An 18,018-nucleotide genomic window follows, 5' to 3' on the forward strand; every position below is an offset into this window, starting at 1 on the left:
TCACATAAACTAAGATCCTTGTCCGGTTTGGGCAGGACGTGAATATAAGCCCTGTTCTCCTGAGGCGGAAGGGATTCCCCGTCGCGTAGGGCATTAAAAAAATCGCATAGATGCGGAGATAGGACTTCCTGAAACTTGCGATAATATACCCCGGAAAACCCATCAGGCCCAGGGGCCTTAGTGGGATGTAATCCCTTAATCGCCTGTAGTACCTCCGATTCCGTGATCCGCTCGTTCATGAGGTCGACGTGGGACTGTAACAGCGAGGGTAGGTTCAGGTCGGCAAAAAAGGAGTCGGCCAGTCCCCGATTGTAGGTCGTTGAAGCCCGGTAAAGTTTGGTATAGAACACTCGTGAATTCAGATGTAAGCAGGGTAGGATTGCGAGAGAGGACCCCTGTCCGCAACCGCAACCTGGGCAGGGCAGCCGTGAAGGGGCGAGGGACCAGCTTCCGTGCTAAAAGAGTGGTAGGCCTATCTCCCAAAGTATAATATCTATGACGGGACCATCAAAGGTATTTCTCTGCCTGGGTCATGAGAGTCAAATAAAGCGCCAGCCTAGCCGCATCAATTTTGTGTCGAATATCTACGTGGGGGCATGTCCGCTGCTCAAGGAGCAATGCACTCAGTGTTTGCTCCTGCTCTTTTATTGTGCTTTCCCGGTTACGTTTCAATCTAGCCACTATCTGAATCAATTTACCGCGAATAGTGGCTTTATGGGCCGCCCAGGTTACGGTTGAGGACGTATCACCCGGCCTATTTTCCTGGAAAAACTGTTTTAATATCGCGTTCAATTTCCCCCAGGACCCCAGGGTCATTCAGTAAGGCCGCATTAAGCCGCCACGGAGAAGGACCTGGAGAGGACCACAAAGCTGAAAACTGCACTAATACCGGTGAATGATCGGACCAGGAAGTCGCCAGAATCCGTGCTGAGCACACACACGGGGCAAGGGCGGAGCTAGCAAACACGTGATCTATGCGAGAGTAGGTACCATGAACATGTGAAAAATGCATGTAGTCTCTCTGAGTCGGATTATATTCCCTCCACAGGTCCAGCAAAGTCGTGAAGAAGTAGGATGTCAGTTTTAATCTGCCTAATCAGGAGTAAGGACCTAGTTCCTTGCTGGGATCTTTGGTTCTGGCATAGAAGTAATTTCTTTATGTAGATTTTTTGTAGCTAGTCTTTTTTTCTCCAGGTCGTTTTTCCTGTGAGATCTTCTAGCAATTATGCCAGGCTGGACCACAGACTGGACCCCCATATCCAGTGGTCACCCCAGTCTGGCCAGCGAGCATGTGCAGGCCTAAGCTCCGCTCTGGGTCGGCCGCGACTTAGTGCCGCTGGACGGGGACTGGCCCTGCGAGTAAAACGCCTCGCCAGGACGCACACGACAGGGTCTAGGCTGATGTCGCAGCGTTTCTATTTGGCCGACAGCCCCCCTACTACGGTGGCGTGGGGTCCTGTCATGAGATGGCGCCCGCCTGTGTTCCGGGCATGGTAAGGTAACCTCCCCACCTTCCCTGGCTGATTTTCGGGGGGACGCAGGCCCTCTCTCTAGGATGGTCGGACCCTCACACTCCAGGGTTCCCTCTGTCGTGTTGTGACCCAGCGCCTCCCTATGTGGGGGACTGTCCGGGCCTACCTGAGGCTGTTGCTGTGCTGGTCGCGCGGGGCCGCCATTTTATTTTAGCCTCGTCTGCATTTGTGGCAGCGGCCATCTTGGGGGGGGGGGTGGTTTTTCGGCCATTTTGCGGTGGATTTTTTGCTGGGAAGACCCGTGGGTGTGCCTGGAGGCATTTTTTCGGGGGAGGAGCCCCTCTCTTCAGCCCGGGAAGCTTCTGGCTCAGATTTCCTTTCATGAGTCACCACTGACACATGCAGACCTCCTAGAAGTTTGCTGCATTCCAAGGACAGTGAGTTGCTGGGGGCTTATTTTCTCTCTCTCTCTCTGCGGGGGTCCGTAGCGCGGGCCTGACCTCCGGGGGGTGCTGTAGCACTGTGGGAACGTTCCATTTTCATACACTAAAAAAAAAAAATATTTTCTGTCATTTTTCTCAAAGTTTGCTGGCGGCTCCTATAGTGCAACATGGACCCCTCAGACCATGTGTCCCCACCTGATCCCCCTCATGGAGGCCACAGGGCCCTCCGGTCGCAACTGTCCACAGATGCAATTTCAGCAGTCCTGGAAGCTTTTGTGTCCCGTGGCCTTTAGAGGGCAGGGTGCACAGAAACGACCTCCTCCTACCCCTGCCTCCTCTGATGTCTCGGACTCTTGAGTCTGACCCAGCCACCGCAGACGCGGGTACCCCGCGCCGTGTCTCCTCTGATAGCGAGGATGAGCTTTCTGCCTCTTCTGCCTTTTGGTACTGCTTTGGGACGTCCCTACTGATATGCACCAGAGGACTGCGTCCATCAATGAACGATAGAGAAAACTGGATTTTTGACTTACCGTAAAATCCTTTTCTCTTAGGTTAGTTGACGGGCCCAGTACCCACCCCTCTAATTTTTTGAGTGGGTTGGTGTGCTTTTTTCTGACACTGTTTTGATACAAAACTGACATCCTATGCAGGAAGAGAGAGGGTATACCCCCAGGGACTGCCCATAGGCGTAGCCAGAAATTCTTTCTGCCTAGTGTCCTACTCCTGTAGGGGACGGTATTACCCTACTGATATGTATCAGAGGACTGCGTTCGTCAATGAACCTAAGAGAAAAGGATTTTACAGTAACTCAAAAATCCATTTTTTTTTTTTTGCTTCATCAGTTATTCATCTAGTGTTGTTTCAATACCTTCTGTGACTACATGTTCTGCTTCATGCAGAAGCTAATTAGTTGCATAAAGAAATATTTACTCTAAGAAAGTGCCAAAAGCCAGTTAGAAAGTGAATGAAGGAAATTCCTTATACTGTACAAAGTCAAGAAACAAACAGTATGCAAAAAGGAATAGTGCATAAAGTATAGGGCACCTAGTAGCAGATTGTATCAAACAAGTGAAACGGCTTATGAATGTACATAGGGTACTCATAGCAATGACTTCTATAAGGTAGAAATTAGCACTGGTACTTTTAAGGGTTACATGTGTGTCTGCTTTTTTTTTTCATCTACTTTCAAGGAAGTGCAAGAGTATTTGGTTATAGTAAAAATATAACTGGGGGAAAAGAAGGGATCAGCAGCTACATGTATTTAGTACTAATATTGCTAAAGCTCATTCCACATATATCAATAGTTCACAGGCATTTTAATCCCTAACAGTCCCACCAACATGCAGCTCTCTATGCTCCCAAGTTCCATCAGCTCCACAAAAAAAGGCATCCTACAACACTCTCCCAATGCAGCCAGATTAGTAATTTCCTGACACTGGAGATTCCAATCGGCTGCCACCATTGCTGAATAGGTCACACAACGAGAAAATATGATGCAGATGAAACAGTTCAGTTAGCCAAAGATGGATTGAAATTCATCTGGTTCAGTAGGGACTGGCCAAATTTCGATCCATCTGTGGCCATTCCCATTTGAGAGAAGTTGATCCAATGATCGACTTCTCTCGAATTTGACTATTGGAATATTTTTATTGGATCAGCACCTGCAGCCAGTCATTTATAGCACTAATCAGGGAGGAATCCCTGCTGTCAGAGTATGATAACAAAGCAGAGGGGATTCCTTTATCCACCCCGCATGTGTTAATGGGGGAATTTGTTTTTTAATTTTTTTTTTTACCCCCAGCTGATCAAAAAAAAAAACACGATCCATGTATGGGCAACTTTAGTGATGGAAGACGATGACTGCACAGAACTGTTCCTCCATACATGGGATAGATAGCATTTTAGCAATCAATACAATGATTGAAATATCTGTCATGTAACCTGACTCCTAATCCAGCCCCCCCCCCCCCCATATATAACTCCCTATCTATACCCATGCTGACTTTTCATCCTACTCTTCCCCTATCTACCTCACCTACACTGATCAGCCATCCATGTGACTTCAGAACTATCTTCTCGCCTTTTCTCCCTTTTCTTAACTTCATATTGAGCACAATCAGTTATCCTGAGGAGATCCAAACCTTTCCATATGTTACAACTTTGCGCTTTAAATGTAACACCATTGGGGGATGACGTAGATACTGTACAAAAATCGGTAACTTTTCTCTTCTTTATACTTTTTTTCTAGAACAGTGAATTTTATGCATACAGGTATATCTGCTATGTTTCTGATTTGCTTTCTTTATAAACAAAATTAAACATTAAAAAAACTATCTAGGGCCGGTTTACAAAATCGTTGTTTATGCTGACAGTGACACCACATGGTTTTTCTCATTATTACATCTGCATATGAAATGCCCTTAGGGAAGGTAGGATATAAAACTTGCTTCGTTTTATTCACAATGCAATCTGTTTTAAAAGCTCTGGCAGTATGGCGAGTGGGTGGATGTCGTAATTGACGATTACCTTCCAGTTAAAGATGGGAAACTGGTCTTTGTACATTCAGCCTCTGGGGATGAATTCTGGAGTGCGCTGCTGGAGAAAGCCTATGCCAAGTATGCATCCTTTATTTTTCATACTATATTTTTCACTCTTTACAAAAAATGTTCATTTTAAAGATGTGAGATTCTGGCATCGAAGTCTTAGCTGATCTATTTTTTCCTGTTCATCTCTGTAGAGCTAATGGATGTTATGAGGCTCTCTCAGGAGGGAGCACCTCTGAGGGCTTTGAAGACTTTACTGGAGGAGTAACTGAGTGGTATGAGCTGAAAAAACCACCAGCTGACCTGTACACGATCATCACAAAGGCTTTGGAGAGAGGATCCCTCATGGGCTGCTCCATTGATGTGAGTGAATCACTAGGATCTTTCCTACAAATTTTGACAATGTCATCACAAAGCCTTGGTTTCTAATGCAGCTTCCTCATTATATATTCTGCTTCCCTGTTTAATCATCAGTTTATAAGGCAAATGTGCAGTTAGCTATAGCAGCCATCCTTTAATATTCTGATGGCTCAAATAATCTCTGAGTTTAAATCTGATTAGTTTCTTTGGTTTCCTGCATGACTAAACTTTTCCATCCACACTAAACCGTAGAAGGAGGAATCAACACTGCCAGCTATTGTATTCAGGAAGCCACAGAAAACGCCGCTGTGTGAATACCTGGACAATGACTGTTAGGATGCAGTCACTGCTCAGCTCCTTGAAATTTTCAGTCGCGTTTTGTCATGCTAAGTAGTGCTGACAGGTACACCCACCGCTTGAATTTCTGATGATTTAGCAGGAATTGGCCAAAATTCTAAATGAGGGGTAGAAGGGAACAAGGCAAGGAGGCTGATCCTGGGCTGGAGCACCCAATAGATACGCCCCGTTGTGTGATGTTGGGGAAACCAGTCAGGGACCAGCATTGCTGGAGCAGAGCGACGCCCCTAGCTGCCAGGGGAAGAACTCCTCCAGTGAGGCCGGGAGAAAGGGAAAGGAAAGACAGGTGCTGGTGGTAGGGGACTCAATTATTAGAAGGACAGACAGTGTAATCTGTGACAAAGACCGTGTGTGCCAAACAGTCTGTTGTTTGCCGGCGCTCGGGTTCGGCACATTGCGGATCGGGTGGACAGATTATTGGGTGGAGCTGGGGAAGACCCAGCTGTCATGGTACACGTGGGTACCAATGACATAGGCAGAGGAAGATGGAGAGTCCTAAACGATTTCAGGGACTTAGGCGCTAAGTTGAGAAGGACCTCCAAGGTAGTATTTTCCGAAATACTACCTGTACCTCGAGCCACACCAGAGAGGCAGCGGGAGATTAGGGAAGTTAACGAGTGGCTGAGGAGCTGGTGTAGTAAGGAGGGTTTCGGGTTCCTGGAGAACTGGGCCGACTTCTCAGTCGGCCACTGGCTCTATGGTAGGGACGGATTGCACCTAAATGGGGTGGGTGCAGCCGTACTGGGTGCGAGGATGGCCACAAAGTTAGAGGGGCTTTTAAACTAGGGAATGGGGGGGAGGGTACAGATGTAGAATTAGCCAGTGGAAAGCAAGATTCAGAGGGCAGAAATGGGGGCATTAGCGGTAGGGTGTTTGGAGCTCCTATACCCAGGGTGGGTATGGGGAAAAATCACAAGAGCAGCCTAAAAACATCAAATGAGGATAGTTGTAACCGGTCAAAATTACGAGGTTTGTATACCAATGCCAGAAGCCTGGCCAACAAGATGGGAGAGCTGGAGCTGCTGATGTTTGAGGAGGACTTCGATTTTGTGGGGATAACTGAGACTTGGTTTGACAGCTCTCATGACTGGATGGCGACCATTCAGGGGTATTCCCTTTATTGCAGAGATAGAGAAGGTAAAAAAGGGGGAGGGGTACGTTTGTATATTAAGAAAAGTATACAGGTAAATATGAGGGATGATATTAATAATGGAGCTAAGGACGAGGCAGAATCCCTATGGGTAGAGCTTCAAAGGGAAGGCATGGTGGGGAAGGTAATATTGGGCCTATACTATAGGCCCCCCCACCAGAGGGAGGAGGGGGAGGTGGACCTCATTTTACAGATAGGATTGGCAGCAAGGATGGGAAATGTCATTATAATGGGGGACTTTAATTATCCTGATATAGACTGGGCAGATGGAACCGCACACTCAGCCAAGGCTCGGCAGTTCCTAAATGTTTTGCAGGACAATTTCATGGGTCAGATGGTGAATGCACCGACAAGAAACAATGCGGCACTTGACCTACTGATTACTAACAATACAGACCTGCTCATGGATATAGAAATACAGGAGAACTTAGGAAACAGTGACCATAGGTCAATAAGTTTCAGTATTAATTACAGTAATAGGAAGAACAAGGGTAATATTAAGACGCTGAATTTCAAAAGAGCCAATTTCCCAAAACTGCGCTCGCTGCTAGAAAATATCAATTGGGATAGAACCCTGGGAACAAAGAACATGGAGGAAAAATGTGAGTGCTTCAAGAGCATACTTAACAAGGGGATTGGCCAGTGCATTCCAAAGGGAAATAAATTTAAAAGAGCAAAGCTAAACCCTGGGTGGCTAAACTCCAACATAAAAATGCATATTAGTGCTAAAGAAAAGGCCTTCAAAAAATACAAGACTGAGGGGTCATTGGCAGCATTTAAGCATTACAAAGTGTGTAATAAGAAATGTAAAGATGAAATCAGGGCGGCTAAAATAGAACACGAGAGACATATAGCGGAGGAGAGTAAAAAGAACCCCAAGAAGTTTTTTAAGTATATAAACAGTAAGAAAGCGAGGCCAGAACACATTGGCCCCATAAAAGATGACAAAGGAAATATGGCCACTGAGGACAGAGAAAAGGCGGAAGTGTAAAATAATTTCTTCTCTTCAGTCTTCACAAAAGAATCGGGGGGCTACACAAACCTAGCTTGTAAGGCCGAACTAAACAACACACCTCAGGAAATACCGCCATGGCTAACAGAAGATAGACTTAAAACGAAACTAGAGAAACTTAACATAAATAAATCACCGGGACTGGATGGCTTGCACCCGAGGGTTCTGAAAGAGCTCAGCCAGGTGATTGCCAGACCATTATTCTTGATCTTTAAGGATAGTTTACAGACGGGTATGGTGCCAGCTGATTGGAAAAAAGCCAACGTGGTACCAATATTTAAAAAGGGGCCGAGATGTATCCCGGGTAACTATAGGCCGGTCAGCCTAACATCTGTAGTCTGCAAGAACCCCTGCAAGGAGGGGTTGTTAAGGGAACACATACAAGACTTTAGTAATGAAAACTGTATTATTAGTAGTAATCAGCATGGATTCATGAAAAATCGTTCTTGCCAAACCAATCTATTAACCTTCTATGATGAAGTGAGCTGCCACCTAGATAAAGGGAAGCCTGTGGATGTGGTGTATCTGGACTTTGCAAAGGCCTTTGACACCGTTCCCCACAAACGCTTATGGTACAAACTAAGGAAGGTAGGTATGGACCATAGGGTGAGTACCTGGATAGAGAACTGGCTCCAGGGGAGAGTCCAGAGGGTGGTGATTAATGGGGAGTACTCGGATTGGGCGGGTGTGGAAAGTGGGGTCCCCCAGGGTTCTGTCCTGGGACCAATCCTGTTTAATTTATTCATAAATGATCTAGAGGAGGGGATATCTAGTACAATCTCAGTATTTGCGGATGATACTAAACTAAGCATGCCAATATCTTCTATGCAGGATGTGGAAACCTTACAAGCGGACCTGAACAAAATAACGGGGTGGGCAACTACATGGTAGATGAGGTTTAATGTTGAAAAATGTAAAGTAATGCACTTGGGGGCCAGAAACCAGAAAGCAAGCTACTCACTAGGGGGGGAACCTCTGGGTGAGTCTAGGATGGAAAAGGACTTGGGGGTACTGGTAGACAACAGGCTTGGCAGTGGCATGCAATGCCAAGCCGCTGCAAGCAAAGCCAACAGAATACTGGGATGTATAAAAAAAGGGATTCACTCCAGAAATAGAGAGATTATTCTCCCACTCTACAAGACTCTGGTCCGGCCACATTTGGAGTATGCTGTCCAGTTCTGGGCACCGGTCCTCAGGAAGGATGTGCTGGAATTGGAAAGAGTCCAGAGAAGGGCAACAAAAATAATTAGGGGAATGGAGGACATCAGCTATGAGGAAAGACTACAAGCACTGAACTTATTCTCTCTGGAGAAGAGACGATTGAGGGGGGATATGATATCAATGTACAAATACTGTACTGGCGACCCTAGCATAAGGAACAAACTATTCAGAGCAAGGGAATACAATAAGACACGTGGCCACTCACTAAAACTAGAGGAAAGGCGGTTTAACCTTAAAATGCGTAAGGGGTTCTTCACTGTAAGAGCGGTAAGGATGTGGAATTCTCTTCCACAAGCAGTCGTATCAGCTGGGAGCATTGATAGTTTCAAAAAGCTATTAGATGGGCACCTTGGAGACCACAACATACAGGGGTATACAATGTACGGTTAAAAGCAAACACACACACATCATAGGTTGAACTGGATGGACTGATGTCTTTTTTCAACCTCACTAACTATGTAACTATGTATGTGTGTCCAACTTTACTCGCCACCATGTTTTACTACATTTGTTTGATTAATTTATGGTAATTTTCTTTGTTTAACAGTTTTGTTTTACCTCTCCTATCTATCGTGTTTTTTTATTTTTATTAGATATCTGGTGTGGCTGATATGGAAGCTGTAACCTTCAAAAAGCTGGTCAAAGGTCATGCATACTCACTCACTGGAGTCAAAGAGGTATACACAGCACCAAAATATATAGCACTAAAGCAGCGATTCAGTTTAATGTACTTATTACCACTAGAAACAACTCAAGTCTTCAATTTTTTCAATTTTGTACTTTCAAAATACTCCGTTGTATATTGAACCTAAAGCTCTGGGTAAAGAAATGTATAGGTTGAAGTGCATCTGTCAGGAGAGAAAAATATGTAGGCTGCTTTGGTGACCTTTTTAGGAGTAGTCTGGCACTATGGCTTCAAGATGTCTGAGTCACAGACCCACACAAGCATGCAAAAAAAGTTCCTTATTTTCTAGAATAATGGCTCTGCATGCATTGAAAGTAAAGCATCTGCATGACAGCCAGGCAACTAGCATTTTTAGAAGATGTAAAAATGATAGCCCTCTTACTGCAGTACATAATACTGGCAAAGCTGAGAACCAGCCACACCCCTCAGCACAAGTGCCCTTGCTTGCACTGCACGGGGGGTGCTGACTATATCTGTTTATAGTATACCTAATTTTGTGCACTGTGGGTCAAAGAGAAGGTTACCCTCACAGGGGTTTTCAGCATCACAACAACAAATACAAATTTTCCAGCCTCCTGCCTATCCAAACTGAGTAGTGCCCTGAGCTTGTCTCTGCACAGACTCACCATGTGAAGTCATTCAAATTTTGTAACAAGACAAACAGCCCCAGCTTGAGCTGCACTGGCTCTTGCCAAAGGACATGCAGTCTCCTAATACCTCTCTCAGGCAAAGGCCTGGTCAGATTAGATGGCCTCTTTGTGAGGCCAGATGGCGGACACTTCCCAGGTCTTTTCACACATGCTGCCCGTCGAGAAGCTTGTTTCCAGCGAAAAGAGTCCTAAACAATAGATGGCCCCTTGACTAAAAGGGCTGTGCATACCTGCATAATCGTGATGCTGGTTTCCAGTAAAATGTGGACACAGGATTTAGAGGCTTCATCAGCCCCAAGTCTCTACAAAGTCTCTTGACTCCGGAACCCAATCCAGGAGTTACTAATCCTGGACAAAACTGAAAAACACATTTTCTTCACTCAGAACAGACATCCTGGTGTCCCTGCATAATTGAGAACCCTGGGTCTAACTCTTCTGACACCATGGCACGGCACAGGACGTCATAGCATCAAAGGGAATGATGGTGCCTAGTACAGATTTTCAAAAGTTTTTATTCTGTATGTTATAGCCCTTTGTTTTATAGAATGTTTTTTGTTTATGTTTTGTTAATCACAAAATACCACTCAAGTGCCTAAAGCGCCTAGCATTACACTGCATTCACACTGCAGCGGTACGACTTAGGGGGGCGACCTGTAAAGTCGTGTGCAGCGCGACTTCGGTGCGACTTGCACAGACTTCATAAAATGAATGTCTATGCAAGTCGCTCCAGGTCGCCCCCGAAGTAGTACAGGACCCTTTTTCTAAGTCGGAGCGACTTGTGTCGCTCCTATTAGAACCGTTCCTGTACCGCACAATGGGAGCGTGACGGTCCGCGACTTTTCAGGCTGACAAGTCGCCTGAGAAGTCGGATTAGTGTGAATGGAGTCTTAATATGAGATTAGATGCATTTACATGCATCAAGAGTTTTTCTGCCAAAACGCTGCTGCTGCTAATCGTGTTGACAGTGGGTTTTTTTTTTTTCTGCCTCTAAATGCACCTGCTTCTAAACTCCTCCAAATGCTCAGACACATAGGCTAACATGCAGAGGGGTTTAGAGGCAGAAAAAAAAAACACTCCTAAAAGCCAAGTTAAAAACATCTAGTGTGACCTAAATTTCCATGACTAGTGAGTTAAAACTATCTCACATTTGAAGGACTCCTCAGAGCAGCAGTGGTAAGCCCATATGTTAGAATTCACATCCATAAGTGAAATATGGGGCTTGAGAAGATAATTTCTTATTTTTATACATCAGCAGTCCAGTAATAGCCGTGGAGTACAAAGTAGCAGGGATGTGATGAGAGTTAACCTGAAACGAGTCAGGATTGGCAGGAGTAGTAAAAAAGCTTGGTCATAAACAAACTATAGACAACAATAGTCTAGCAGTTAGGTAGAGGAACAGCAGGCAAATCGAAGATCAAAATCACAGATAAGCCAGCAAAAGCAGAAGCACATGAACATAGAGTTCAGGTATTGGGTGATACAAATCAGAATTCCTATGCTCAGAATAAGGGCTGATAAAATCGGACTACACCAGGGTTTCTCAACCAGGGTTCCTCCTGAGGTTGCTAGGGGTTCCTTGAGAAATGGTCAATTTCTGCCTCTCAGATAAGTTTCCAATGACACCATTGTTCCTTTTAGCTATCTGTAAGGGGGTAATTCTTCCTAATGATGACAAGAGTAAGCAGCATTCTTCCCACTGACTGTCACACTAATGTGTCATGAGTTGTAGATTTTTCATCTTTAGCAGGGGTTCCCAGAGACAAGAAATTTATTTCAAGGCTTCCTCTGTGTTGAAAAGGTTGAGAAAGGCTGGACTACACTGATTAGCGGCTGCAGTTGATTGCAGTGGCGGCTGGTGCTCAAATTTTTTTTTTTTTGGGGGGGGGGCGCAAACAGAAAAATGTAATAGGCATTGCTTTGCAGCAAAAAAACGCTGTAAAAAATTGCGTGACTTTGAGGTCACAAAAGTGTGAAAGGGGCATTCAGTAATCAAGGTATAGTGTGCCCCCTTCAATGCAGAGTGACCAGCGTGCCCCCTTTCAATGCAGAGAGACCAGCATGCCCCCATTCAATTCCAGAATGACCAGCGTACCCCCTTTCAATGCAGAGTGACCAGCGTGCCCCCTTTCAATGCAGAGAGATCAGTGTGCCCTCTTTCAATGCAGAGATCAGTGTGCCCCCTTTCAATGCAGAGAGATCATCGTGCCCCCTTAAATGCAGAGAGATCAGTGTGCCCCCTTCAATGCAGAGATCAGTGTGCCCTCATTAAATTCAGAGATATCAGTGTGCCCCCTTCAATGCAGAGATATCAGTGTGCCCCCCTCAACGCTGAGAGATCAGTGTGCCCCCCTCAACGCTGAGAGATCAGTGTGCCCCCTTAAATGCAGAGAAATCAGTGTGCCCCCTTCAATGCTGAGAGATTAGTGTGCCCCCTTCAATGCTGAGAGATCAGTGTGCCCTCTTCAATGCTCAGAGATCAGTGTGCCCCCTTCAACGCAGAGAGATCAGTGTGCCCCCTTCAACGCAGAGAGATCAGTGTGCCCCCTTCAACGCAGAGAGATCAGTGTGCCCCCTTCAACGCAGAGAGATCAGTGTGCCCCCTTTAATGCAGAGAGATCAGTGTGCCCCCTTTAATGCAGAGAGATCAGTGTGCCCCCTTTAATGCAGAGAGATCAGTGTGCCCCCTTTAATGCAGAGAGATCAGTGTGCGCCCTTTAATGCAGAGAGATCAGTGTGCGCCCTTTAATGCAGAGAGATCAGTGTGCCCCCTATAATGCAGAGAGATCAGTGTGCCCCCTTTAATGCAGAGAGATCAGTGTGCCCCCTTTAATGCAGAGAGATCAGTGTGCCCCCTTTAATGCAGAAAGATCAGTGTGCCCCCTTTCAATGCAGAGAGATCAGTGTGCCCCCTTTCAATGCAGAGAGATCAGTGTGCCTCCTTTCAATGCAGAGAGATCAGTGTGCCTCCTTTCAATGCAGAGAGATCAGTGTGCCTCCTTTCAATGTAGAGATCAGTGTGCCCCCATTCAATGCAGAGATCAGTGTGCCCCCATTCAATGCAGAGAGATCAGTGTGTCCCCATTCAATGCAGAGAGATCAGTGTGTCCCCATTCAATGCAGAGAGATCAGTGTGCCCCCTTCAATGCAGATATCAGTGTGCCCCCATTCAATGCAGAGAGATCATCGTGACCAGCGTAGCGTAGCATGACGTCCCCCCCCCCCCCGAGACCAGTGCACTTACCTGCAGCTTCTCCTCAGTCCCCCGGCGTCTCCTTGGGTCCTCCCACCTCCTCCTCAGCCAATGGCATGGTTTTGCCTTTCAGCCAACGAGACCCGCTTCCTGATTGGCCAGGAGGAGGATCTGTGTGACAATAGCGAATTTTCATTCACTATTGTCACACAATGGGTGGGCTTGGGGCGCACTGCTCTGCGCCCCGGGTCCACCCTATTCTGAAGCCTATTAGAGCCTCTGACTCTAATCAGGTGACTCAGAAAAAAACCCCCATTGAGCTCCATGAGTCCGGCGCCCCGCATGCAGATTAGGGGGCCAGACACATGGATGGGAGGAGGGGCGGCGCCCCTGCGCCCCCAACGCACCGGCCGCCACTGCTTGATTGGCTGCAGCTGCTGATTCATCTGAAAATTTTCCAACATGTCCCTTCTAAAGAAGTTGCATTAATAATCGACTTCTGTAGAGCAATTGAGGCCACACACTGATTGAAATTCAGCCAGTCCTCTCATTGTTCATCATTAATTAATCACTCGGGCACATTTTTCCAAATAAAGTAGGATTTCCTGGCTATGATATGCTGATATTGTATTACCGTTGTTTGACTTATGGAAACATATTACAACATTTCATCATTGGCAAATAAATCTTGAAGCCTGATTGCAATGTTTTTTTGTTTTTTTTTTTGTTTAAGGTTAATTACAGAGGCCAAGGTACTAAATTAGTTCGCATGAGGAACCCCTGGGGTGAGGTTGAGTGGACCGGTGCCTGGAGTGATAAGTACGTTTTAGAACTTGGCATCTGTCATGCTCTTTATGACTACGTATGTATTAATATATTGAGTTTGTCTCAAAAAGGTATCAGCTAATCAGTCTAAATGCAAATTTGTATCTTTCTAGTTCAAATGAATGGAATTATGTAGATGCATCAGAGCGAGATCTCAGACGACAAATGGAAGATGGTGAATTTTGGTGAGTGTTCCTATAGTATAGTTTTTTGTAAAATGATTTTGGATCAAACTGGACTTTACAGATATTTCTGATTTGCGGTACATTGAGAATTACAGATGACGCTTTAGATTCCTCCATTTTCATTTCTTCATCAACAAATCACCGTTAAGAGAAATCTGAAATAGTTCTGCCATAAGTGGCCAATGTGTATGCATTTGTAAAGTATCTACAGAAAGTACACAATATGGCAGAATTTATATTTTTAGCTAATTCTATTCTGACTTGTAATCATTGTTATCCAAAGTAACTAACCTTGAAAACTATTATTGTACCAGAAGTGTATGCTTGGAGCCGACTTCTGGTAGAGGTAGTGAGTCAATCAACAGTATGTGAATTTAAGCAACCTTGGGCTAAACATAGGTTTACACGCAAGCAAAAAAATAAAAAACAAACAAAAAAACTAGCTGATATGTTAAAGTGTTACTAAATCCAAGACCCTGCATTCACTATATCTGGTCTTACACAATACACAAAACATGGAAATGCAATTATTTTAGTAAATATAAACTTCTAAATAAATGTTCTCATCAGCAGCATATAGCAGTCTTATGATTTCTATCATTTCCTTATGAAGCTTGCAGGAGGAGTTTTCATACTTCACTGAGCTGTCCTATGAGGCTGCAGGGCTCCTGCCCCCTGTCTGAACAGTGCTGATTGGCCTTGTGCTGATCACATGCACCCTCCCCCCCAAAAAATAAAAAAAACCCTCTATAGCAATACACACCAAACTGAGCCTATGCAGCCTGACTCCAAAGGCCCTGTCTTATCCGGACATGTTTTTTGAGTCAGTGGAAGAAGAGAAGGATATGTGCATACAGGATCAAGCAGCCTTTTTACACAATGCAGAAGATTAACCCCTTAAGATTCCGCAGTGAGTATAACAAGCGTGCTTTATGACACATACAGACTGATTTTACTGTTGTGGGTTTAATAGCACTTTAAAAAAGAAAGGGCAGACACTATGGAACACTTGGTCTTTTTCTGCTGTTACTCTTTTTCAAAGAATAGGGGTTATACAAAACAAGCTGCTCTGTGGATAGCAGTACTGGGTTACAAAATTGCCATCTGAGGATAAAATGATTGGCAGGTCACCACTGGTGCAGACTAACCAGAAAATTACTGTAGCAGGGTAAAGTGTAACTCCAGCCAAAACTTTTTTTGGTAGAGTGGAGAAGAATCCGAACCTCTGTCAGGGATTTATTGCTGTCTTGGGAAGATTTATTCTCAAATACTGCTTGTGTGTAAATAACCTGTGGGTACACAGCGCTAAATATTAGACAGAGGTTCTAACCCTTTCTCACTCTATTCAAAAAAAGCTTGTGACTGCAGACCCTGTAATCAATATAATTGTGAAAAAAAGAAAATGTGTCACAATTGTAACATGAGCGTTTTTTCTGCCTAAATAAAAGAAACCCACCACAGAATAATGTGGGGGTTACAGTTGTTGGTCTTGGTCAGAAAGCTAGTTACCTTGTTTTCTCTGACTTTAATTATTTCTAAATCACTGAACATGAATCATGCATGCAGTAAGTCAAGACAAAGTGAAGTCAGAACTTGTTATCTGCATACTTCTTCCAAATCTGTGACTTAGAAAGTGTAAAAAACGAAAGGTCAACAGGCAAACCAGACAGCTAGCATTTTCAAAAGGAGATCTGAGATAGCAGCCTCTGAAATGTTTATTTAGGTGCTTAATTATGATTTCAATGCAGATTATATAATTTACAAATCAAAACCTAACTTTCTGCAAACCTTTTCACTGGTATATTCTTTGTGTGGTTTCTTTCTTTTAGGATGTCATTTCAAGATTTTCTCCGGGAATTTTCCCGTCTAGAAATTTGTAACTTGACACCAGATGCCTTGAAAGCCCGCAAAATTCGCAAATGGAACACAACGTTTTATCATGGAAACTGGAGAAAAGGGAGCACAGCTGGTGGCTGTAGAAACTATCCAGGTAATTATATTACATTTGTTTCTGATTCTTATAACCTGAAAATTATTTTATTGTAGTAAAATGCAAGATCCAGCTATCTTCATTGTGTGATCTCCAAAAGAGCAAGTTCTTACTGCACATACAGTAAATGCTGCTGCCCCACGTAATACTGTGGAAAAAAAAGGTACTGTAGAGTGACTCCTTAAGGCAGTATAAATTTCCAGGAGTAATGCTATGCAGCTCAAAACAGGTTGACACAGTGAAGATTGCTGGATGGGTAGGTAGGGGATCCACAGCATGTTACTGCTGCTGACAGACTTCATCAGATATGTCACTTTTAACCTTCGTTCACACCATGTGGTGCAGAGACGTCAGCTTTTATGCAAGGGCACAAAAAAAAACAATTGTTCTCTGTGTGTCCTGTTCACACCACAACACTGGCATCACATGCGGATTGTTTTCTGCGCAAGAATCTGCAATGTGTATGCAGTTTTCTGCACAGGAAAAAAACTGACATGACATCAACATTTGGTGTGAACAGTCTCAGGAGTGTACTGTACTAAGTCACACAGGCAATAGCCACAAAGAAGCGCTAAATGGACCCATCTGGTGGTGAGGGATGTTAGCAACAAATGTCATATATGGTAGAAGACACTGAGTAATTGAAAAAACATTAAGGAGTTTATTGGGGACAAATCCAAAAATATGCATCCATGATATAGGACAGTGGTAAGCCCTGTGCAAGTACCCCAGACCTGTGTTATGAAACCCAAATGGGTAAGAAACTCACTGGATAATTCCCCTCTGACAAGCTGCTGAAGAAACAAGACCAGCCAGAACAGTGCAGCAGTGCAGGTGGCCTTATTGTGTTCCAAGCCATAGAGTGGTGGATTTTTTTGGATCGATATTTATAGATATTTATGGATTTGTCAACAATAAACTCCTTAATGTTTTTTGAATTACACAGTGTCTTCTACCATTTATGACATTTGTTGCTGCCATCACTCACCACCTGGTGGGTCCATTCAGCGCTTCTTTGTGGCTATTGCTTGTGTGACTGTATACTTTGAGCATCCATCCTGGTGCACCATTCCCACATAACTGTTCTATGACCCCCATGTTTTTTTTTGTTTTTCATCATAGAGGGGGGCGCAGGTTCCGTTACTCTAGCGCCCGACCCTTTTTTATTAGTTTTAATGTGGTACTAAAGCCATGAATTTAACAGTTACATGCACGGCATGCCATGAATAATAAATGTTACACTTACTGGTGTGCTTATGCCAACTTTAAGCTGGACTATCAAGCCATCGAAATACTGTGTTATTGCTGATCACATGTGCACCATGGCAACTGCAGATCAATCAGGCTAAAATGGCAGCTTCCTTGGCTGTAAAGTACAGGGGGTTTTAGTTCTGCTTTAATTAGAAAAGATGTTTTTTTTTTTTTTACACAGTCCTAATCCTTATGAGCTTGTAGTACCTAAAACTCCTGCTCTCTGCAATGTGCACCCCTTCTGTTAAAAAAGAGATAATTACCTTAAGGAGGGACTACAGACTTTCCTGAGACTTCACAAAGCACAGCAGCACAGCTCCTCTCCCTCTAAAGCAGTGGTTCTTAACCTGGGTTCGATCGAACCCCAGGGGTTCGGTGAGTCAGTCTCGCGGGCTCGGCGGAGGTCATTTCTGAACTGGTCTCTGAAAGACAACAGCAGAAGTCAAACTGATTTGCAGTAAATATTCATTATTATGTTTTTGTGTGAAAATCATGTTTTAATGGTTTTGTTCTATGTTCTTAATGGTTTTGTTCTTTAATGGTTTTGTTCATTTTGTGCACCTATGTATAAATATATACCTATGTTTTGAATTTGAAAAAATCATATTTTATTTTTCCAATCAAGAAGGGTTCGGTGAATGCGCATTTGAAACTGGTGGGGTTCAGTACCTCCAACAAGATTAA

General features: G+C 44.3%; 1 protein-coding gene across 1 annotated transcript in view; it reads left to right on the forward strand.

Annotated features, from left to right (window-relative positions):
* CAPN1 (calpain 1) overlaps window positions 1-18,018 on the forward strand; it is a 145,251-nt gene that overhangs the window by 67,500 nt on the left and 59,733 nt on the right. Inside the window, exons 5-10 of the mRNA XM_082271169.1 lie at window positions 4,397-4,530; window positions 4,653-4,821; window positions 9,152-9,235; window positions 13,817-13,902; window positions 14,022-14,093; window positions 15,923-16,083. Coding sequence (XP_082127295.1) covers window positions 4,397-4,530; window positions 4,653-4,821; window positions 9,152-9,235; window positions 13,817-13,902; window positions 14,022-14,093; window positions 15,923-16,083 — 706 coding nt within the window. The remainder of the gene's footprint in view (window positions 1-4,396; window positions 4,531-4,652; window positions 4,822-9,151; window positions 9,236-13,816; window positions 13,903-14,021; window positions 14,094-15,922; window positions 16,084-18,018) is intronic.

This window comes from Pelophylax lessonae, assembly GCF_965119305.1.
Source record: "Pelophylax lessonae genome assembly, chromosome: 10".
In the NCBI taxonomy this organism is placed as follows: Eukaryota; Metazoa; Chordata; class Amphibia; order Anura; family Ranidae; genus Pelophylax; species Pelophylax lessonae.